The following is a 24,410-nucleotide window of genomic DNA, read 5'->3' on the forward strand; positions in this document are numbered from 1 at the left end:
GGTACCAACAATGACTCAGCTTATTAAAATAATTACAGAGGAAGGCTGCAAAGCTATTGCTGAAAGGGTTTTAGCTTAAAAACAGTTCCTTCATCGCCTATTTTAGAGCCAATGAAACACTACCAGTACAGTTAATTGAGAGTTACAGTGGGGTTTTAGTGAAAAAGGAGGTTCAAAGCTGATGACAATTCCTCCTTGGATTTTAAAAAAAAAAACAAAACACAAAACTGAAATCTAAACACCATACACATTAATCTCCTGCCCTAAAAATATCTGCAAATATGTGTACAAATATGCACCATTAGTGACAATTTTCCCTATAAAAATCTATAAGGAAATAAATTTTGTCCATCAATTTAGTAGCAGTCTTTTTGGACATGTTTCACTAACAATTTGATTGTTAATTTGTTGAAAACTTTGATTTTTCTGTGTTATGCATCACCATTAAAACAGAAGAATATAAGCAAACAAGAAGCAGATTGTTTTTGCAATACTATCCAAGTCTCCTTTGAGACAAGATCATATCCGTACCCCTAAGACACTGGCAGCCAGACAGATAGGTGTGCCATTAAGTGATCTAAGCAGCTTTACATGCATATACAAAAACCCCCAGCATTTTAAAATGATTGCAACAGACTGGACTTGGCAGATCTGCATGTCCAAATGCAAGCGACAGGAAAGGGGAATGTGATGTTTCTGAAGGAAAAGGCTGTAACTTTGACAGTAAAAGTCTGAATCAGCTGTCCAATGATAGGTCTATGGAGCACGCCAGCCCAGTGCCTAGGGCAGGGGAGGCCAAACGCTGGCTCATAAGCCACATGCAGTTCTTGTACCATTCAAGAGTGGCTTGCAGAACGATTCATGGTCATATCCCTTCACTCTCCACTTACGAGACTGGGAGAGAGGAAGAGTTCATGACTTCTGCTTTATGACACAGAGGGGACACTCATGGCTTCTGCCCAGCAGCTAATGGGAGGGGGGACCCCCTTGGGGCTTCTACCCAGCACAAGGGGGATGTGTGTCTCAAGCCTCTGCCCTGCAAGTGCATATTCTGGGGCTGAAGGCTTCAGAAGGAGGGGGGCTGAAACCCCAAACCCCGACTGGAGCCTCCTGAGCCCCAGCAGTTGTGCCCTCTCTCTCTCTCACACTTCTGAAGATCATCATCATGTGACTCAATAACCCAGTAAGTTTGGCCACCAATGGCCTAGGCAAAGGGAGTGGCTCACACTGCTCTCAAGCAACTCTTCTGACCAGTGCTTGGATCAGCACTGACGGGCTACCCAGGCTGCAGTGGCGGGCTCTCCTTGAGCAGAGATGGGGGTCAGCACTGCAAGGATTCTGGCGTAGAAAATGGAGACATTCTGAGGACCCATCTCCCTCCCAAGAAGAGACACACTGATTGAACTGATGACACTGCAGCACAGAAGCCAATCCTCCCTCCCCCCGCCCCCCAATGATGCACAGCGCCATACAGCTGTGCAGTAACACATTCCAGTTAGGATCCACTTTGTGGCAACTGGCAGCAAAACAAAAATGCTTAGGTGTCAGGAATAGACTCTGGTAACTAAAATCAAAGGCAATACGCATGACAACAGAAATGCTTGACCTAAAATTTAAACTATTATTCAAAACATTAAGAAAGTGTTTTACCTGAGCCATAGTGGAAACCCCAAACTCTTAAACAGACCAAACACTAGAAAGCCCCATCATACAAACTGCGAAGAGCCAGGATATTAGGACAATTCTGACCCCTGGGGTGTTTTTTTTTTTTTTTAAATTAGTAATAATCGGCTTGACTCAATTATCAGGCTTGTTTGCAGTGAACCTTACACTACAATGGATCACGGGGTAGGTTACCAGTCCCAAGGTAGTCCAGATAACATGGGTGTCTGTAAACAAATCTATTCCTCCTATAGACCTGATCCAAAGTTCACCACAGTCAGTGGAAAAGCTCCCATTTGACTTCAGTGACTTTTGAATGAAAGCACACCAGAGCCAACTTAGGGGTAAGATACTGGTCACATTGCAATCCATGGCAGAACTCTCATCAGCTTTAATAAGATCAGGATTTGGTTAGATTTCTCAGAAATACGTATGCATTATTTTTAAAGGCATGAAAACGGCTTATTCCCAAAACACTTTTTCCTGCAGTACCTGCTTCATAGGACGAAGGGAACCAATTACTCCCCAGCCACTGAATTCGGCCCAGTTTGAAATCTTGCTGGGTTTTAGAAGAATTTGTTTTCCTGAGAAATTTCCTCCTTCATAGGCAATCCACCTGAATAAAAGTTACAAAACAAAACCCTGATATGCTAGATTCCATATATGGCAAAAGAAAACAATATAAATAACCCCAAAAGTTTTCCATGACAGTATTACACTTCATTTATATTACTGAGCCAAATATGTAGAGTGTCTAAAGTGGGTTAAGAGCTTTCCTCTATATCAAGACCTATCTTGCATTCCATAGTTTTAATGTGAAACCTGGAAACTATTTTAAACTTTTGAGCTGGTCATTTGAAGTTTAAAAAAAATCTGTCTGTAGGCATGGATGGTGCGTATAGGTTTAAAAGGCACGTGTGGGATTGTTGCACTGCACAAGCAAAATATGCAAGTCACCTGTAGGCAGCACTGAGAAAGGCTTTGCGACACACGTAACTACAGCTATGTCTACACTACATCATGAAGTCAATTTTAAGGCTGTTAGCTCAATTTTACAATGTCATTGTCTTCACCGAGAACTCCATTAGGTCGATTTTAGGGAGCGCTAAGGTTGATGATATTACACTCACAAAGCAAGTCAGCATAGCACCGAGTCTGAATTTAAAAGGTCGGATTAATGCTAGTGTGGAAATGGCACTTATTTACATCAACTTTATTGGCCTCCAGAGGTGTCCCATACATATTCCACAATGGCCTATGGTTGTCCACTCTGGGCATTTCCATCTCTGCTGTTCTCCAAGTGCACAAGACATCAGTAACGGGAAGCCCGCAAATGTGAATACGGCACCAGGAAGCCTGGGAAACTGAAGTGGGCACGTGGGCTACGTCTACACGTGCACGCTACATTGAAATAGCTTATTTTGATGTAGCGACATTGAAATAAGCTATTTCGATGAATAGCGTCTACACATCCTCCAGGGCTGGCAATGTTGACGTTGGGCAGCACCACATTGAAACAGGCTCTGCAAGGGAATGTCTACACGCCAAAGTAGCACGCATCGAAATAAGGGTGCCAGGCACAGCTGCAGACAGGGTCACAGGGTGGACTCAACAGCAAGCCGCTCCCTTAAAGGGCCCCTCCCAGACACACTTGCACTAAACAGCACAAGATACACAGAGCCGACAACTAGTTGCAGACCCTGTGCATGCAGCATGGATCCCCAGCTGCAGCAGCAGCAGCCAGAAGCCCTGGGCTAAGGGCTGCTGCCCATGGTGACCATAGAGCCCCGCAGGGGCTGGAGAGAGAGCGTCTCTCAACCCCTCAGCTGATGGCCGCCATGGAGGACCCCGCTATTTCGATGTTGCGGGACACAGATTGTCTACACGTTCCCTACTTCGACGCTGAACGTCGAAGTAGGGCGCTATTCCTATCCCCTCATGGGGTTAGCGACTTCGACGTCTTGCTGCCTAACGCCGAAGTTAACTTTGTTTTGAAGTTGGCGCCGCTACTTCGAAGTAGCGTGCACGTGTAGACGTGGCTCTGGGCCCATTTTGAATTAATTTCTTTATTATGCATCTACCCATAAAAAAATAGCCCCAACACAGGGTGGTGGCTTCTTCCCTGCACGGGATATAGCAGGAGAGGCTGAGTTTTGTTTTTTTTCCCCCCAGAATTTGTGCCAGCCCCCACCCCACTGCATCACGTGGTGGTGAGGCTGTGGGTGACATGCTTGTATGAGAGGCTGCGAAGCTTCTTTTCTGAGCTTCACATTTGTACAGGGCAGCCACCCGCTCCCCCACAGATGTCATGCATGTGGGGTTTATCCCCTGCTCAATCACATCACATGGCTAGCCCCCAACCCAATAAAAGAACATGCCTGCAGTGCCCAATAAAAGCACATGCCATGTCCTGGCCTGCGTGCAGTGAAGGCTCCAAAGGTGGAAAGGATTTTCAGGGGCTGCCACTGCCAGAGAAAGCCTCTGCAGGGACCATGCCACCTGGCCCTTTAACTACAGCCGCAACCCATTTGTATGTGTGTGGGGGAGCTGGACCCCCACACAATTGTATTTGGGGCTAGACCCCTGCCAGATAAAGTCCCTGAAGGGACCATGTCAAGTGGTCCCTCAGCTTCCATCCCCACCCTACAGTGTGAACCATAGTACCAAAGTAAGCTTTGGAAATTTGGTTTCATTTCAAGAAAGCACATTTTATTTTCAGTGACCTGAATTGTTTCCATTATTATTTGCCAGATGTATCCTACTATACTGTGGTGAGTCAGTATGGCCTCCTGCAGACTCAGAGGCAGAGGAGGCTGCACAGAGGCCCTGGTGGGCAGGTCCGGGGCCAGAATACCAGAGGCCCACCCCTCAGAGGGCGGGGCCCAGGGTTAGAAGAGCCAAGGGCAGGGCTCAGGACCCATTAAAGCCTGGGCCTCCGGGCAGGGAGGACGCGCCTGCACGAGCTCCCTGGTGCCAAGGGCAGAGGGCCTGTCGCCGCCCGGCCGGGCCGGAGCAGGAAGCCCCCAGCGGCCCCGAACAACCCCGGATCCAGATGCCCCAGGGGCACTACCCGAACTTCCCAGACCTGCCAGGACCCTCACGCCGGTGGAGACCCCCCGCCTTGGAAGAAGCCCCAGGAGCAGCCTGCCCCAGAGTCCCAACGGACCCCTACAGCCCTCTGGCCCAGGGTCGCCTCGGGCCCACCGTGCTACCGCCGCCCGACTATCCCAATGACGTTGATATGAGCGACTGGCCGGAGCCCCCGTAGGTGGACGATTTGGAGGAGACCGACCCCGCAGGACCCCCTGAGCAGATGGACTGGGACCTTCCGCCGGTGGAGGTAGAGGTAGGAAGTGGCCCAGGGAACGACGCTCCCGAACCCATGGCGGTGTGTTGCGGCCTGGATCCCCACTGCCGTGGTCGTGTGTGAGCGACCCCCAGGGCCCCGGGCCGGGTCGCAGTGGAGTGGGAGGGCCTGCAACCCCCTACCCCCTCCTTGACAGGGCCAGCCATGCTGGGCCTGTGCTCAAACCCTTGTACTGTTGCCCCGCCCCAAACTGCGGGCTGGGCCAGAATCGTACTGCTATTGTGAACTGCTGTCCCGCCCTGGACTGAGGGCTGGGGCCTGTATTGTATGGTAACGGTGAACTGCTGACCGCCCCGAACTGAGTGCGGGGCTGTTGTAACCCCTTTTGGGCGCCGCCCACCCTTGGCCAAGGGGCTGGGTGTCCCAGGACTTCTTACACATACATACTGTGCTTTCAAGGGGGGCAAAGTAGCTGAGGGACCAGTTAGCATGACAGTCTCCTGGGTGATCCCAGGGCACAGTCATTCTGACATTGGGTATGACAATCTCCTGCCTGGTGCACTAGTTGGCTGATCAGGCAAAAGTCCTACCTAAAGGCAATAATAATGTGAAGGTGTTCTTTCAACTGGAGAAAAGCAGCTGAGCAACCAGCTGACATGGTTCAGTCACCTGCTGATGCCAGCCTATTTGGTTTTCTTTCACCTGGGATTCCCTACTTTTACTTCTGAAAAAATGGCCATTTGCTTTCCACAGGAGGGGAATGAAGGCAAAGCAATATAGGAAGATGACATCACATACCCACAACCACTTGCAGGGCATTTTTTCCCCATCCTGTAGTAGCAAAAAACCCCCGAATGCTACAGGGCTGAGGGAACTGGGGGATAGGCTCTCACAATGCACTGCTGCAACAGTCGATGTTTGGCAATTCAGTGCGGCAGCACTGACTTGACTTTGTGGGGAGATGTCAGTATTATAAAAATCAAATTTATATTGTAGCGTAGATGTGGCCTAAGTCAACATGTGAAACTAACTACATAAGAGCCAAAGCAGGTTATAACCAAACTGCCAATGGACCAAGAGTAAGTATGAGAAGCTTAATTATAACTAATGTTCAGAAAGTAACTAACTCCTACAACAGAATCTCATATAGTGAAAACATCCTTCTAAGCACATTACTACTACACATATTACAGCGTTGCTTATAAGCTGTATCTTTGAGCATAACATATATTCTCATCTAGGATTTAGATCTAAAGGATGTTCTTTTGTAGATTGTGAATCCCCTTCCGCCCACCTCATGACTCATCTGAAAATAAAGCGTGCATTCTTTTTACAATTTTTCCTATTTAATTTGCTTGAAGTGTGATTAATGGCTTCAAAAATCTTTGTTACAACAAAAGACAGCCCATCAGCACAGCATTCTAGAATCCATCATTTGCCTCTTTCATTGTACATGGATCAGAGAAAGGTGTGCTGATCAGGCATACTTCACTCGTAGGCAGCGTGTATTTGTGTATAAACCTCCAAGGAGGTTGCATAAGTCTAATAAATAAATAAGATATTTAATAAGAGACAACAGCTGCAAATTGATTCCATTTTATTTTGCTATAGTGTAGACAACTGAATGTTGTGGAAATGCTTTTGGACAAAATCACTGCCTACTCAGAGGTAAGTGCTTTGGTTTTAGCAGCACCCAACTGTCTCAATTTTAATGTAGTGTCTGTTACTAACATAAAAGATAAGAATGAGGGAAAGAAGATTTTTTGCAATAATAAATAGCATAGTATGGAACTGCAACCCTATGTAATAAACAGCCAGAAAATACAGCATCTACCCCCAGTATTCAATAGAGCACATGAGGTTGCAACTCTATGCTTGTGAGGAAATCAGCGCAGCATGATTAGTCCCATCTCTCAGGTGACACAGACCTCAGCCAAAGGAATGCACAAACAAAGGTGTGTGTTCAAATAGGATTAAAAGAACAGAGATTTAAGCTGTTTTTAAACCCACTGTCTTGCAATGGACTTAAATATTTGCCACACGACTGCAGAATCACATATGTGCCTACTTCTTGGAAATAAACCTAGGAAGAGTCATTTAGACTGACCCCAACCTACACTGCAGAATTACTTTGGTAGAACTACATTGATCAAGCGTGTGAAAAATCCAGCCATTGAGCAACAAAGGTAGACCTACGTAAGCACTCGGTTAGACAGCACTTTGTTGGTGGGAGAGCATCTCCCACCACCAAAACTCACTGCTTGTGGAGGTGGCATTATTAAGCCGATGGGAGAGCGTAGAGTGGCTTCTCCAGAAGCACAACAACAGTGCAGCTGCAGTGGCACTGACGTAAGTTTTGTTAGCATAAATAGTTAGGATGACCTTCTTGGACCTGGCTGCCTGAAAGATTTCTAACAGCAGATCAATCTTTAATATGAAGACAATCTCAGCGTCACCTGTGGGTGTGTTGCCAACAAAACTCTTCCCACTTTTCTTGTTTAAAGAGCAGTTTGCTGAACTTCTAAATCATAGTAGAACTAAACTCAGAAAGCAAAACTAGTTCTACGGAAGCCCTGAAGGTCTCCGGCACATCTGTGTCTATTTCCAGGGATATGGCCCCCTCCAAGCTGCCATTCTCGCCTAGCCTTTTTCCCTTGGTGCCTTAGATCTGTGCATAACAGTAAGGGCCCTGCTCTCTCACACAAATTTGCAGTTATCTTTAGCCTTTTTATTTACTCAAAGTGGACATTCCATTTTAGGACAACAGGGCAAGACAAGGCTAGACCTTGCTGTGCGGAGTCTAAGTCGAGGCAAGCAAGCGCTTCCCAGACCAGCCAGAAGGAAAGAACGCCCTACAATGGTCTTATGCCTATTCCCTCAATCTTTAGCAACTGGTCCATTTCTGGAGGGTAACTGTCCTTTGATCCAAAGATATTGCAAGATGCCCAGAAAAAGGTGAGAAAACCAGCAGCTCAGCCAAATCTGCTATGGAACTGGAAAAATTCCTTTCCTTCCCTGAACTAGCCCTGAGGGAGACTCCCCCAGGACTTTTCCATACCCGCCCTGACTCGTCCCAGATGCAGAGAGACTGTTAATATGGCCAGGTAAGAGGAAAGGCTAGTGCATCTTGCTCACCTACCTCCCATTTCTCCCCTGTATGGGCCCTGCCCTCCCATCCCAGCCAATCACCTCAAGGTGAAAGATTTAATATCCCTCCTCCCCATCCCAATGTAAAGCAGAGAAAGCTCACAAGTATCTCCACCCCACAAGCAGCTCCTTTTAAGGGAAAGGACTCTCCTCTGTGTTGGTCCCTGGCAAACTGTGCTAACTTGGAGGCAGAAACGTGCATGCTCACATTTAAAATGAAATGCTCGCAGCTTGCTGGCAAATACACACAACTACTACCCTTTCCTCTTCAAAGGCTTCAGGCTGAAACTGGCTTAGCTCACAAGTAACATGTTAATCCCAACCTCAAACCTTGCTGCTGTGCACCACTGGCCTCAAAACTGCTTCCCAGCATGAGCAAACAATCTCTGTAAGGACTTCAGATTGGAATGGCAGCGATGTTGAAGACCAAAGGGAAAAATACACAGGCAAAGCTGTTAGAGGTGGCTTACAATCACCCATGGTCTACAGCAATTGGTAATATCCACTTAAATCTCTTACAAAGTTCAGTCTTTAGCCAACTTTGCAAGAAACTGGTTAGCCGTGTCTACACGTGCTGGCTACTTCGAAATAGCCGCACCAACTTCGAAATAGCGCCCACCACGGCTACACGTGGCAGGCGCTATTTCAAAGTTGACATCGACGTAAGGTGGCGAGATGTCGAAGTCGCTATCCCCATCAGGAGATAGGAATAGCGCCCTACTTCAACGTTGAACGTCGAAGTAGGGCACGTGTAGCTGTTGCGTGTCCCGCAACATCGAAATAGCGGGGTCCACCATGGCGGCCATCAGCTGAGGGGTTCAGAGACGCTCTCTCCAGCCCCTGAGCTCGATGGTCGCCGCATGCAGTTGCCCCTTAAAGGTCCCCGCCCCTGCCTTCCTGTGCAGGAAGCTGAGAGCGCGTGCAGGCGGCAGCCCAGCCACGCAGCCAGACTGCACGTCCCTCTGCAGCCACAGACACCCCCCCACCCCGCTGCGATGGCCACCCACCCTCCCCCGCAGGGCTCCCAGCCCGGCAGCCAGGCCGGGAAGCGGCAGCGGGGCCCCTCCTGGACAGAGGCCGAGCTGCGGGACCTGCTGGGGCTCTGGAGCGAGGAGGTGGTGCTCCAGGTAATGGGGAGCAAGAGGCGGAATGTGGATGCGTTCGCTCGGCTGGCCGAGGGCCTGGTCGCCCGGGGTCACCCTGCCCACACTCCTGACCACGTCAGGAGTAAGGTGAAGGAGCTGCGGCAGGGTTACGCCCAGGCCCGGGATGCGGCCGGCAGATCTGGGGCCGCCCCTGTCACTTGCCCCTTTTACAGGGAGCTCAGGTCCATCCTGGGCCCCTGGCACAACTCCTCCCCTCCGGCCACTCTTGATACCTCGGCCGATGAGCCCCAGCAGGCCCCGGAGGCGGAGTCCACCTGGGAGGTGAGCCCCACACCCCAGGGGCTCCCCCCAGGAGCCCACCCCTGGGGCACCGGAGGAGGAGGAGGAGGGGGGATCCTCCTCCAGCGATGGGGGGCTCCGGATAGACATACCGTCTCAGAGCTCCAGCAGGGCGTCCACCCACCGGGTGTCCCCCAACCGTGGGAGTGGACCATCAGGTATGTACCCCCCCAGTGCACACCCCCGGGACTGAGGGGCAAGGGTAATAGATATGACCAGGGCCCTCCACATGCCCAGATGACCATGGCCCCAAGGACAGCAGTGGCATGTCCCTCAGAAGAGTGCATCAGCCCCTGCCCCCCCAGCACGACAGTGCCATGCCCCATCCCTGGGCATGGGGGGAGCGGTACCTAGGGTCCCCCGGGGGGGAGGGGGTTGGACACCCATCATCAGCAGCAGCATCTCCCGGGGATGGGGAACCAGCAGCAGAGGGGTGGGGGGACAAGGGGCACGGCTCGGGGCCCACACTAATGTCTGTCTCCACTCTTCCTCCCCCCGTGTTCCGCAGCTGCACCATCGGAGGGACCGGAGAGCACCGGCGAGGTGTCAGTGGTCCCGGAGAGCCCACCGGGGCCATCAGTCCAGGCCAATCCCTCGGCAGAGCCCTGACTGGCCCCAGGGCGGGGACGACGGCGGAGCCAGCACCATCCCCGGATGGCGACAGACCCCCAGCTGCTGGCGATCCTCCGTCGGCAGCTGGAGGTCTCTGAGCAGCACCTGTGGGTGGAGGAGCAACACCTCGACCTTCAGGAGCAGGCACTGGCCTGGCGCCAACAGGCATGGGGGACCTTTATGCGTATGTTCGAGCGTGTCGCGGACTACCTGGCCCCCCCCCATGCTGCGCCAGCCGCTGCTCTTCCCGCCCTGCCTGCTCCACCCGCTGTCGCACTGCCATCCGCCACCGAGGGCCTTTCCGCCAAGGGGGACCTGGGGCCAAGCTGACACCCGCCGGCCATATCTCCCAGTCTGCCCGGCCCCCAGCCAGCCCCGGCCAGGGCTGAGGCTGAGGCGCGGGTCGTGGCCATCCACCCCCAGCGCTGGACATTAGGACATTAGGGGGTGTGGGTCCCAGGATGTGGCGCTCCCCTCCCCCTTTGTATATATTCCCTTCACTTGTCTTTTGTAAATAGTTTGTATTAGACCCGTTATGTTGTTATGATGATACCTGCCCCCCCATGTAAATAGTTCTCCCCTTCCTTGTCTTCCCCTTTTTTTCCTGTCATCTTATAATACATATATATATATATATATATGTATGTATTTTGCCTGTACATAGTATGATAATAATAAGAGTTCAACGTATTCTGGTTTGACGAACAACATGTCTGTTTTTATTTACAAGAAAAGTGTGGGGGGTGTGCTCTTGGGTGCTCTGTGGTGTGGGCATAGGGACAGGGAGTGTTGTGGAGGATTGGAGGGGCAGTGGGGGGCCTGCCAGCATTCACCCCGTGGCCTCATCAAACTGGGCCCGCAGGGCCTCCCAGACCCGGGTCCCTTCGGGGTCCACCTGGCGACTGGGGTCAGCGGGTGGCTGCACATTGGCCCTGCCAGCCTCCACAGCCCAGACCTGAAAGAATGCCTCCCCCTTGCTCTTGATGAGGTTGTGGAGGGTGCTACACGTGCCCACAATCGGGGGGATGTTGTTGGGGCCTGCATCAAGTCGGGTGAGGAGACACCTCCAGCGCCCTTTGAGGTGGCCAAATCTGCGCTCCACCACCTGGCGTGCGTGGTTCAGGCGCATGTTGAAGTGCTCCTGGCTGGCTGACAGGTGGCCCGTGTAAGGGTGCATGAGCCAGGGCCGGAGGGGGTATGCCGCGTCTGCGATGGCGCAGAGGGGCATGGTGATGTCCCCCACAGGGATCTCCCGCTGGGGGATGAAGGTTCCCGCCTCCAGCCGGCGGCACAGGCCTGAATTCCATAATACCCAGGTGTCGTGGGTGCTGCCAGGCCAGCCCACATATATGTCCAGGAAGCAGCCCCGGCTGTCCACCAAGGCCTGGAGGACCACTGAGTGATAGCCCTTCCTGTTTAAGTAGCGTCCTCCACTGTGCTCCGGGGCACGGATGGGGATGTGGGTCCCATCCAGAGCCCTGAAGCAATTGGGGAAGCCCAGGGTGGCAAACCTCGCGATGGCGGCATCCGGGTCCCCAAGCCGCATGAGCCTGTGGAGGAGCAGGGCGTTGATGGCGCGGATGACCTGCAGGGGAAGCACATGGGAGACCACCAATGAGGGGTGTGCTGGGTGTGTGTGGCCCTCCCCTGCCAGGGCACCCCTCCCCTCCCTCTCCCCCCGTGGGTCCTCTTACCTCCATGAGGACAGCCCCAACGGTGGCCTTGCTGACGCCAAACTGCTGGCCCACAGATTGGTAGCTGTCTGGAGTGGCCAGCTTCCAGACAGCAATGCCGACCCGCTTCTCCACGCTGAGGGCACGCCGCATGGCGGCGTCCTGGTGCCTGAGTGCAGGGGTGAGCCACTGGCATAGCTCCAGAAATGTCTGCCAGCTTATCCGAAAGTTCTGGAGCCAGCGGTCGTCGTCCCACTCTCTGAGCACCAGCCACTCCCACCAGTCGGTGCTCGTGGGGTAGCTCCACAGCCAGCGGCGTGTGCGGCGGGGCGGGGGAGGCGGCGCGGGGCTGGGGGCTGCAGGGTTTGGGTTTGCTTCCTCCTCCCCTGCAGGCAGCTCCTCCCCTGTGGCTAGGATGTGATCAGTTGCCTCCTGCATGGCATGGAGCAGGGCAAGCACTGCTCCTGCAGGGGCGGCTGGGTGGACCTCTGGCTGCTGCTGCTGCTGGGAAGTCCATGACTGCGTCGCTCGAGGTGTGCGTGCCTATGGCTCTGCAGACCACGTGCTGTGCAGGCTGTGTGTGTCTGGGAGAGGTCCTTTAAGGGAGCGGCTAGCTGTTGCCCCGGAAGTGCTCGTCCACCCTGTGACCCTGTCTGCAGCTGTTCCTGGCACCCTTATTTCGATGTGTGCTACTTTGGCGTGTAGATGTTCCCCTGCAGCGCCTACTTTGATGTGGTGCTGCCCAACGTCGACGGCACCAGCCCTGGAGGACATGTAGACGTTAGTCATCGAAATAAGCTATTTCGATGTAGCGTTCACGTGTAGACGTAGCCGTTATGTGAAAAACAAGGCTGTGCATTTCAGTGATAATCCTCAAAGAGAGCTCAGAGCATCCATGACTGGGGTGTGGCTAGATCACAGGGGGCGGGTGAGCGAAAGAGTGAGGATTTCACTCAGCTTTACCTTTACCTTCATTTTCTTGCAGCAAGCACTTCAATGTCATTTGTTTGGAGGAGGGAGCAACTTTATACCTAGGGTCACTATACTTAGCACTGACTGCTTGCAGCTACAACTAAGCCTGCTCCGCACACAACACAGCCAATAGAAGGGTGGGAACAGACTTAGGACACCACTGATTTCTATTATTACTATTTAATAATCATATAACCGTGCTGCCTAATGGTGGATCAGGGCTCCATCTTCTGTGTGTTGTACAAACACAGAACAGAAATGTGAAAGATGCTCAGCACTGGGATCACAGAGGTCCTACATACATTCTCACATCCTAAAAACTCTCTGGCAATTCAATTTATGGGATCCACACAGGTACAGAAGTGTTATTTTAAAAATATTGCATAAAGTACATTACACAGGGTAATGAAGGAAAAATAGAGGACTTAAGTCTTTGGAATTCATGTCAAGAGTTTGTAATGATGATCTTGAACTGTACAAAAATAGCTCAACCTGGTCATTTAACTTTACAGAGAGAGTAAGCAGGAAGAGTAGCTGAAGATTAACTTGCAAAATAATAAAAAAAAAAAGAAGATACTTGTTGCATGCCCAATGGATGCTAAAAATTGTAGTTAGTAAATCTCCAGCACAGCTCAGTGGCTACATGAGACTCCATGCAAAAAAGGGGGATAACAGAGGTTTTCGAATCTAGGCTTCAAGAAGAGACAGGATAGAGGGTATCTTGAGATTTCTGAGGATGAGAAGCGGGGGCAGTGCAGAAAGGATCGCTACATGTATGCAAGATGCTTCTCATGGTAGCCTAAAAAAATGGCTTCCTTTTTGCTCCTGCTCAATGCCTTATTGTTTGTTCTTCTAAGCAGATAAAAAAGCAGATACTCTAGTTTTACTTGCCACATGCAACCAAAATGGGGGCAGGGCGGAGGGAGAAGCAAACTCATATAGGAAGGCAACTGGAAGCAGAACACAAATGTGGCTTCTGAAATACTTCTACCATACTTACAATCCACTTCTCACCCATACAGATTGGGTGTAAAAGTGAAGGTCCTTGTTCAGAACAGAAATGGCAGCTTCTGTGAAGTGCAGCTCTCTGCCCTCACAACATTCCAGGGAAAACAGACTGATGGAAGGCTCAGCAAAAACCTACAAGAGAGGCAGCAATAATTACTCAAGATAGCCCAGCTGTACCTGGTAAGCATATTACACAGGACCCCCACCTGTCTACTTCCAATTTTAACATCTCTGTGGTTCTGGTCTAATTTTGTAAGCATTTGTCAGTAACTGAGATTTTTTATTTGAACCACAAACTTTCCTAGCATTTTATATTTGCTGAAGAAGCATAATAGTTAAAACAAAAAGAGTGGGTAGCCAGAACATCGGGTACCTATTAGCTTTGCCACAACACAGTAGTGCCCATTGATGACAGCAGTTGCTGGTTTGGATAATAATGGCCAGATTTGCTAAGGTATTTAAGTTCCTAAAAACGTAGATATGTGCTTTTGAAAATCCCATTAGGCATATAAGTAGGTCAGACATGTCACTTCCATTCATTTCAACCAGGAAATTAAATGCCTAAAGAGGTTAGGTAGGAATACCCTTCTAGGCACATAGTAAATCTTTATTCATCTAAATGCTGTTGAAAATCTAGCCCTAAATATTGCATTTTTAATAAAAAATTTGCTTTTTCCTTCACAAGATCCAGAAAAATTCAAGTAATTAGGAATCACTTTAAGTGAAAAAAACAAAAGCTAAAAAACAAACAAAACTTTTCACCTAGCCACAAAGAGGTAGTCATGTTAGTCTGTATTCTAACAAAACAAAAAAGCAGTCCTTTAGCACTTTAAAGACTAATCAAATAATTTATTAGGGGATGAGCTTTCGTGGGGCAGACCCACTTCTTCAGATCTGGAGATATGCCATCTCCAGTACAGCACTCTTATAAAATCGTCAGTGTTGTCCTGGAAATGGCTTATCTCCAGATCCGAGGAAGTGGGTCTGCCCCACAAAAGCTCATCACCCAATAAATTATTTGGTTAGTCTTTAAAGTGCTACATGACTTCTGGGTATCTGCATCTAGTGTTATTTTTAGCTTGTTTTGGCAATAAATCTCTTGGCCTTATTGACTCTAGACAAATAACTAACATTTATTTGCAAATGAGGTACAAGGATGAAATTTGTAGAACATATGCAGTAATTCCCTGTAAATAAACAGTATCTTCACTGTGAAAAAAAGATGTGGTTTTGCATCAAGTAAAATATCTCAATGCAAAATCGTAGTGGAGACTAGAGATTTTGGAGTTTTTAGTTTGATAACTTAACAAGGAAAACTCTAGGTCAGGGTGTAGAATTGACTGTATCTTCACCAGGATATAATATACACAGATTATTTTCTTGATGTAAAAAACACTTCCATCTCAACCCCAGTAACCATATGGCCTAAGAAGTTGTACAATTCAAACACAAAAATCTAACATTAATGTTTATGTCCATGCAGTCATTTAGACAATATAAACTTCATGAACCACAGAGGTACAGTTATTAAGATTTCTAGTGACACATATTTCACAAGACTTGAACTGTGATTCAGGACTTCTGAATTTATTGTCAGTCTTACTACTCTTGTCATGTGACTGCGTGTTCAACTGGCATGTCCAGGAAGCTGCTTCCCTCTGCTAACTAATATTGTGCAGCACTATTAGACATAGTCCATCAGATAAAGGATGTTTGCAAAGCACCTTGAAACTGAGTAGATTTTGTTAGCCACCCTGAGATGGCTTTGGAAAGGCTTTCAACATGAATTCTCCAACACACAAAATATAATTCAAAAGCATTTTATATTGAAAATGGCCTTATGATGAAAAAGCCTTATTATGAAATGGCATTCAACTTCCAGTGCCAAAATCCACTCCTCTGAAGAGGCAGAACAATCTGTATGTGGGGAATGTTCTTTATTTCAGTAGCTCAGTAGTTAAATTTTAGGGCTGATGGAAGTGACGTTCATGACAACAGACAGACAGCTGCTGCTGAGGTTTCTCTGCATCGCCACAAAGTCTTCAAAAATCCTACTCTCTCGATTCAAGTGTTCACCTGAAGAGAGACTGACAGTTCCTCACCTGTAAGGACCCAGAGTTCAGCAAGGCTAACAAGAAAAAAGGTGCTTTTAAAAGAAGGAGTTAACCTCTGAAACACCACTTAGCACCTAGTGAAGATGAAGTTTACCACTTAAAATATGTCAGCTTACCGTGGTATGACGTACAACACGACCAGATATGATTTTAAGAATATTTTTGCCATATTCCCAGCTGTGCCTCTAATTTGAACAAAAGTATTTTATTGTATCAGGAGGCTTACAGAGTGCACACCATTGAGAGTTTTACAGAATGCGCAACTAACCCGTGGAACTGCTCACCACTAGATAGCCCTCAGTCCTATAGTTTATCAAGATTTAAAGAGGATTGGATGTTATATGGATAACAAGGATATTCAGCATTACAATATTTAAAAACTACATTAATGGAAATTATATGCACTCACGCTTCAGTTAACAAATCAATTTGCAACTAATGGAGACAGGGAAGAAATTTGTCTTGTGGGCAAGTTATTCCATAGCTCTCAATATTAGAGGCTAGAGGTTTTCCTTGAACTTTCTGGTACCAGCCAATCAGAGCCAGGATACAGGACTAGATGGGCAACTGGTCTGATTTAGCATGGCCATGTGTCTATTAAGAATCAAGGCAAGAAACTGCTTGACAGTTGTTAGGAGCCAAAGATCTCCAACCCTCAAACAACTTTAGTAAAGTTATTCAAACCTGGCTGGTGTAACAAAGCTCACCAGATACTTCAGAGTCCCAATCTGCAAGTGTACACAGTCCTTTAATTTATTTATTAGCTTTTACCAGAGGAAGAGCCACAGGAGAAAACAACAATCAATCAATAACCTTGTAGTGATGCTCTAATACAGAATAAACTGATCTTGTTACAAAAAAAAAAAAAAAAAAAAAAAAAGAAGAGAGGAAAAAAGGTTGTCTCAAACAATGTGGCTCAATATTCTACAACCACGTAAAGCGCAATGATTTGATTACAATGCTTTACGCCATTACACACCAAGTGCTGGCAACGGCAAGTTAGCCTTGCTTTTGTCCTCCAATTTTGTTTTCACAGCTCCCATAGAAACTACTATATCGGACTAAAGTAGCAAGGTCTTGAGGGTAAGCTACTATACTAACAAAAGAAAAATCCAGTGCACCTCCCAGCTCTGAGAAATGCTGAGACGTATTTACATAACTAAGGGTCTACTCTTGCCAACTTTACTCATGCTGAGCAGTATCTTACTTACTGAGTAATAATACTCAACTCTTATATTGTGTTGTCATCCCCTAGAGCTCAGAGTGCTTTACAAAGGTAGATGAATGTCACTGCCTCCTAATTTGTAAAGTGAATCACCCAGTGTAACACAATAAGTTGCTAGCAAATCAGGGAACAGAAGCCCCCCAGGGTTCCTAACTCACTGTCCGCTGAACCACACAGTACCTGTGCAACTCAGAGACATTAGTTCAACTGTAAAAGGTACTTTCTTCAACATGCGACTGGGTGACAGAATGACCCTAAATGAAAATGGAAGTGGCCGATACGTGTGAAACCCTGCTTCTTATTGCTTCTCATGCCAACTTTAACAGGGGTACCAGGCCAGCTATTTCACGTTCTTTTAGAATAGGTGCCTGCACATGGGTCTCCCAGTTGGACATAAATGCCAATTCACAATTCTAAAAATAAGGAAAGAAATCCTGGTCCTATTAAAGTCTGGGGACTTAAGCCATTAACTTCAATGGAATCAGGACTTCCCTCCCAAGTACATTTTTATGTTGTCAGCTTGATAATGTATGACTGGGAAGCCTTTTCTTTTTCCACTGATAAGACACAGCCACAGCAGCATTGCAGAAGCTACTCCACAGATCTTTGCCCTTATGCCTCACCCCAGAGGGAGAAAGAACTTGGATAATGCTGTCTCCGTTCCCTTCCCAGCTGATCCTAGCCTTGAGATGAGACAGTGACAAGGGTGCTGATTATAATGGTGGCTTTTATATATTTATGTTTACAATGGAGACACCTCTGGATTGACACTGGCCACTGATGAAGGGTAGTTATGGGAGAGTCCTAACCGGCCAGAGATAATTGGATTGCACAGCAGCACTGTGGCTGCTCAGGATTCTTTCCTGCAAAAGGACAGTTCTTACACCAAATACAGGGTGAGTTTGGGTGTGGGAGGAAAGGTGCTGTGGCAAAGAGGGAAAATGCAGAAGAAAACCCCACCTCCCAAACTCCAGGAAAAAAGCCTGCACCACTGGGCTCCTTTCAAGAATGTGTATGTGAGGGAAAAAGTGGGAGGCAAAGAGGCTGTCTTAGCCCAGGGTGGCATGTGTTCTGGCTGCCTAATTATTGGCAAGATGAGATACCCAAATTAAAGTAATTTAAAATGCTCCAGGCCATGGAAATAACATCCCCAGCCCAGTTCAGGGCAGCTCTGAAAGTTCTCTCAGGAAAATATTTTGTAACGTTGGCAACTATGCTCATACTTGTAACTTTAGTAAAACATCATCTCTGTTACGAGCATGAAGTAGTGAAGAATTATTTAAAAGTGACCTTTGCATGTTAACAAAACCACCTTGCTCAAACAAACTTAATGGTGAGGAAAGCCTCATTTATGATGCAAGGAGCTAGAGCAGAGGGAGTGTTATATGACCTACAGCATAGTCTTGTGAGAAAGGGAGGATATTTCTACATAGTATTTCAGAAATTAGCTTCCGTACACACAAAATCTTTTTATACTTAACTCTTTAGTTTAAAGTGGCACAAATAATCTGCTATTAACACAACAGACATTATGGGCACGCCACCAAATTTACTTTTCTCTTCACAATAGCATTTCAGTTGCTGGGTTAAGATACATATGCTTTACCTTCAACTTCCACAAGTTCACAGTTTCTTTCACTTCAGTGAGCCCTATTCGAAAACTCTCTCACCTCCATTTAACTGATCTAAAGTGTGCTATCAAATATTCCAGAATTCAAAACGGAATTTTATATTTTACCAATGCAGAAAGCAAATCAAAAGCCAATGCAAAAGTCTCTCATATTACAAAGTAAAACAAGATCGTCTTCCTTCAAACAGCTTTAGTTTCTATTTTCACTTTTAAGTGCCAAGCCCATAAAAACAAAAAACAACCTAACCTCAACACAAAGGGACAGATCCAGAGAAGTTAACTTGGTACATAAAATAGCTTCAAGACACCATACACATCCTGCTGTAATAATAAATATAAATACACTGTCCCTTTGGAACTACATTTAATCTTTCATGGCAAATTTCATGAAAATGTTAATACACTTGATTTGAGAGGTATCACCAAAAGCCTTTCCTTCTTTTCTTCACTGCAACCTCCAAAATGAATATTACATAGATTTGCATAGGAAAACGAGTCCCATCCAAAGCCCAGTGAAGTCCAAAGAAGGTTTCTCATCAACTCAAGCGCATTTTGGACTGAGGCCTAATTGTCCTTCAGTTATGAAAACCCCCTGTTGCATGTTTCCCCCCACATTTTTGTACTTAATTATCCTGTTGTATAAATGGTACATAAGGGATCAGGTCAATATTAAATGCTTGCGCATGCATGGAAAAGCTTTGCAACTCACTCCTGGCCTTTACGAAGTCCTGTTTTGAAGTTGTTCTTAATCAGCTTATTTAAAGGCTACTACTCCCTTACGTATGAAAAAGTAGCATAGTTTAGTGAAGTGAGCCTGGGACTGGAAGACAACTTCTCAAGTTCCAAGCCTAGTTCTGCTAGCCAAGTGACTCACTGCACAGCCTTAGGCAATCAACTAACTTTTGTGTTTGATTACCTCCCTCCCAGGAATGCTGCGAGGATTAGTTAATGCTCGTTCATGCCCAACGTTAAAGTTATGTAAGAACATAGGAACTACCACACAGAGTAACACTACACTACAAAGCTACTTTTAGTGGCAAAGTTAAGTGACAGAGTGTCTGTGTAGATGCTGCCTTTCATTGAGTCGATGTATTTGGCATCTCCCACCATCCCTCAACACTCCTTTGAACATGGCTGCCCTACAGGCAGGTATTGCTCCCTTTTCAAAGCTCTGGAAAGCTCTGACATGCCTCGGTATATAGAGAATACTGCTCCAGGTAGCTGAGGAAGCTCAAGGAGAATTCAGAGGGAATAACAGGACCACTCAGGCAGAGCAGGATCCCGGGCAGTATGGGGTTGAGTGTCTGGGCTGGGATGCAGGCCCCTGGCTGGATTCTGGGAAGGAGTGGGCTGGTGGGGCCACAGATGGGCTCCAGGGGGCTGGCAGTCAGCAGGTATCTAAGCTAGGAGGCCTCCACAGCTGGGCTTGGGTGGGATTAGTGAGCTTGGGTATATGCAGGGGGCACAGCTGGACTCAGGGGTAGGGGCTGTGGGTGTCTGGCAAAAACAAGAACTGAGCTCTCAGAGGAGTTTTTTTTTTAAAAACACTGTTCCTTGGGGAATGTGTGTGTTTGTATTGTTACAGAAATACAGGTATTTTGATTATGTATTTTACAGATAACATTTGCAGAATTTTATAGACCTTTTTGGTACTGTGTACAGAATTGTTAATCTTTTGGCACAGAATTCCCTCAGGAGCAGCAAGATGTACATTCTCATTTTTCTTAGCTCATGGTACCATACGCAGTGAGCCACTCTTGTGGACTGTCTATTGGTTAGAGCCAGTGACAAAGTTGGAACCTATTCCAGACTCAGAAACGGACTCCCAGGGCAAGTCAGTCACTTATCCTCTCTGTGTCTTGGTTTTACATATCTGGAATGTGGTTCTAATGCTTACCACAAAGGACTTTATTAAAAATAAAATCTGTAAACTGTTTTGAGATCCTTGGATGAGAGCGGTTATTAGTCTGAACGTTCCCACTGCAACCACCCAGACAACTTTTAATCACACCTATGATGGAATAGTCACAGCTTGTAGGGTATTATTCTAAAAATACTTTCACATTGCTTAAATAACATATTTACGCTGAAAATTTTCCCCGGTGATTACAACAGCAGTTTACAAAAACAATTAATGTGCACTTGCTTATAGAAACGGCACTTTTCACAGCTCACTGAACAGGAGATATTAACATGCTAGTTTGAGATAAGGTTTGTACCTCCGGTCTACAGACACCACTCTTATTAATTTAGAAATTCCCAGGACGCCAGATTCCTCCAGCCTGAGTTGAGGGAAAGTAGAAGGCCGAGTACAGTGAAGGTGAGAGAAGGGGGCATGGAGGAAGGGAGTGAGCCATATAGGGAAAGAGATTCCTGTAACCCTGAGGAACCACTCCGTCCCTTCCTCTCTCACTGCCAGAAGGCAGGAGATGGGATGAGAGATCAGAGTTTTTCCATTCAATTTACGGAATTTAAAACCATCTCAACAATGTTTTTAGCTCTTAGACACTACCATTGTTCATCCAGCCCATCTTTGAACAGAAAAAGACACATGCTCTCCCACCATGTTTGAGTGGTGCAAAAAGAAGGTACTAGCACTGTGTCATAATGTTTGACTTGGCAACACTACCACAAATGATACCAGTTTGAGAAACACGTCAGGACTCCTTTTTGCACACAAAATTCATCATGGAAGCAATGTGCTCACACCAGCACACGTTAGTTGGAAAAAAGTGAACACATATTTGCCAGATTTATATCAGAAAAACCATCAGGCAGAAAACATTTTCAAGCTTCTAATACCCAAACACATTCGGTAGTCCCCCTTGAACAGCCACTGGGTAGAGCAAAAAATCTCTAGATGTAAAGTACTGTAGCTTTCCCTAATCAAAACCTAGTCTCTTCTAGTTCAGTAGCCTGATACCAACAAATCATTCCCTCCAGACTGTACTCACACAAATCACAGCCTTAGAGATGCTGCATTTCCAAGCAGCACCCTGCGACTAATGCATGTCATGACAGCATGATCATTACTACATATCACCAAATTGCAGGCCCACAAAAATGTCATTATTCTGAAGGGGAAAAAAGTCCAAGCTATCACAAAAGGTTGCAAATTGCTTGGGATCTGCTGCATATTTCTGATTAACCGCCAAAATGGCAGGATGACTCTGGAAATCTTCTGACAAGCAGCCATGCATTTACTCAATCAGATAACCTCCCCATGATTTTTTTAAACAGTTCATGGCTAGAAAAGGGATCTTGACATTTTAATAAATATTATCCATGCAAGAACTTTTAAAACATGCTTGTAAAGGATTTTTTTTCTGTTGAGATGTTTTAATATTGTATACAATCTGCTGCAGAAATATGAACTTATGTTCTGGATGGTAAAATGCAGTAGTATTAAAATGTGGCATAATCGGATGCCTATTTAGAAAAGACAAGTCTTATACTTCTGTAAAATATTCCCTAAAATTATAGCTAGCAAATTTATCATCACAGCACCTATATGCATTGTGATGTAGCCTTCTGGTTCCTTTGTGCAGGGTATTTTTGTTAAGGGCTAAACTTCTGCTGGGGAAGGGACTGTAAGGTGAGCCCCATAATGAGGCAGAAATATGATATTCCATTTGTATAACCCTATTCTGTGCACCTTACTGGGATGTTCTATAAGGACCACTGAAACAGCAAACATGAATTCAGCTCATACAAAAATTTAGTTAAGTTCTGCCCGAAATATGCATGTGTGTGGTCTGCATCAATCCACAAGCTTAAAAAACAACTTTAAACATTTCCCCTGAGCACTACTGTCTACTACAACTCTGCTATAGAAGTGGGAAGGGGAAGAATTCCTATAACAGAATTCTTTCTATAAAGCTCTTACATATTCCACAGGCTTGAAGGATTTGAGTGTAGCGTTTGGACAGCCACTGGAAGTGAGGTCAGTGTAGAGGCCTTCTTCCAGAACACACTGATTATCAGCAATTTCCCCTTGGTAAAACAGGAGCCAACTGAAAAAAACAAAAACAAAAACAAAAAAGTTTAACAAAAGCAGTCAGTTATTAAATTCTCTCAAGACCAAATATTTTCTAGGGGAACGACAACTAAAACAAAGATTTTTTTCAAGTGGTATTATAAAAAACAAGTAAAAACAAAGATTGATTCCTAGACTTTAAAGGGGCTTAATGGAATGCAGGTAGCCTACTGAGTCCCTAAAATTTTGAACAAGTCACAGGCAGATTGAAATCACAGCCATTTTGTGATATTTCCCATAGGGGAAAACAAAAAACTTTAAGCCCCCTTCCATCAAAAAGGAGAGAGTTATCATAGCAGGTTGCAAGACAGTAGGTATACGACAAGATGGAACACGATGATACTGCACTGTACATATCTGACTATTTGAAATTTAACGTAGGCTAAAAAGTGCTTTCTAACTACTTTAAAATGGCGATGGGTAAAACAACCACTTACCATCCCCGAAGAACCTTAAAAGAACATGGTATGAATGATGTAAAATCAGAAACTTCTGCTGTGAAATCTACACATGCTCCTTGGAAATGTGTGTTACTGAAAGCTTTGAGCTACAAGAACAACAACAAAAATATGATGACTAGAAAGAAAATGTACTCATCATCACTATAACCAGAGAAAGCTGCAGGCACAGGGAAATACCAATGCAATTTACAGAAGTACTAATGCACATCTAATGGATTCCCAAGAAAGCAGAAGTCTTAAATTTCTATATCACCTTTCTGTGTGAAAGGTCCAAAAGCATTTTATGAACTATTGGCAGATTCTCCAGTCTTTAACTGAGGCAGACCTCCTATTGATATTAATGTTGGTGCTAGTACATATATTGATTTGATGGTACCAAGAGTGTTTCCAGAGAAAGCAGAATGATCGGAATGAAAAATCTGGCCTTACACAAAGAACACCACCCAGATGCAGTGACATTTTTGGGAACAGATCAGCAAACAAGTGGAGCACAACAAAAAGGGAAAAGGAAATGCCAGTGAAAAAATACCAAAGCAGAACATTAAAAAAGAAGCCCTGTGACTACACTGAGCAGAGATGACATGTTGTTGTAAAAGCCTGCACAGTCTGGTAGCACTCGCTGTATCAGATGTGTGTGAAGTCCAGCCCAGCAAGTTTGCAAATGCTGATATTCTTAGCAATGAGTTTTGGAGCTATTTAAAACTACTTCCTGCCCAGGAGCTGTTTGTCACTCTCTCCACCAAAATGGAGTGCTGCATTAAAAGACCCTAAAGACAAAGCCTACAGCAGAATACTGCCCAGGATTGACAGTGTGGGAAAGAAGCTAAGAATTCTACACCCCTTAGGTACTATTTGTAGATGGCCATTGTTATGCTGAAGTCCATTGAACAAGAGCAATACAACTAAAAATTAAGGAAAAAGGAGGAACAAATCTGGTTTGAATTTCTACCCTTAGTTTTGACAAGAGGCTCCAGCTGTCATTTAGCCGCCTGCTTTATTTCACCAACACACTGCTAATGCCTCATCTGCAGGTGAACGCATGACACAATGGTTTCTGCGAGTAGAACCTTGATCCCAGGACATGCACAGCACCACTTGCCACGTTCTGAGGACATCTT

The 24,410-nt window shown here is 46.4% G+C and overlaps 1 protein-coding gene across 2 annotated transcripts in view; it reads right to left on the minus strand.

Annotated features, from left to right (window-relative positions):
• CRYBG3 (crystallin beta-gamma domain containing 3) overlaps positions 1 to 24,410 on the minus strand; it is a 175,737-nt gene that overhangs the window by 10,532 nt on the left and 140,795 nt on the right. The window contains exons 16-19 of one of the 2 annotated variants that reach the window (XM_074998308.1): positions 23,269 to 23,378; positions 22,682 to 22,808; positions 13,819 to 13,958; positions 2,155 to 2,278 (exon numbers count right to left, since the gene is read on the minus strand). In XM_074998308.1, the coding sequence (XP_074854409.1) occupies positions 2,155 to 2,278; positions 13,819 to 13,958; positions 22,682 to 22,808; positions 23,269 to 23,378 (501 nt within the window). Of the gene's footprint in view, positions 1 to 2,154; positions 2,279 to 13,818; positions 13,959 to 22,681; positions 22,809 to 23,268; positions 23,379 to 24,410 lie in introns of those variants that run through there. The other variant, XR_012646076.1, reaches the window with a different exon arrangement.

This window comes from Carettochelys insculpta, chromosome 1, assembly GCF_033958435.1.
Source record: "Carettochelys insculpta isolate YL-2023 chromosome 1, ASM3395843v1, whole genome shotgun sequence".
Taxonomy (NCBI): Eukaryota; Metazoa; Chordata; order Testudines; family Carettochelyidae; genus Carettochelys; species Carettochelys insculpta.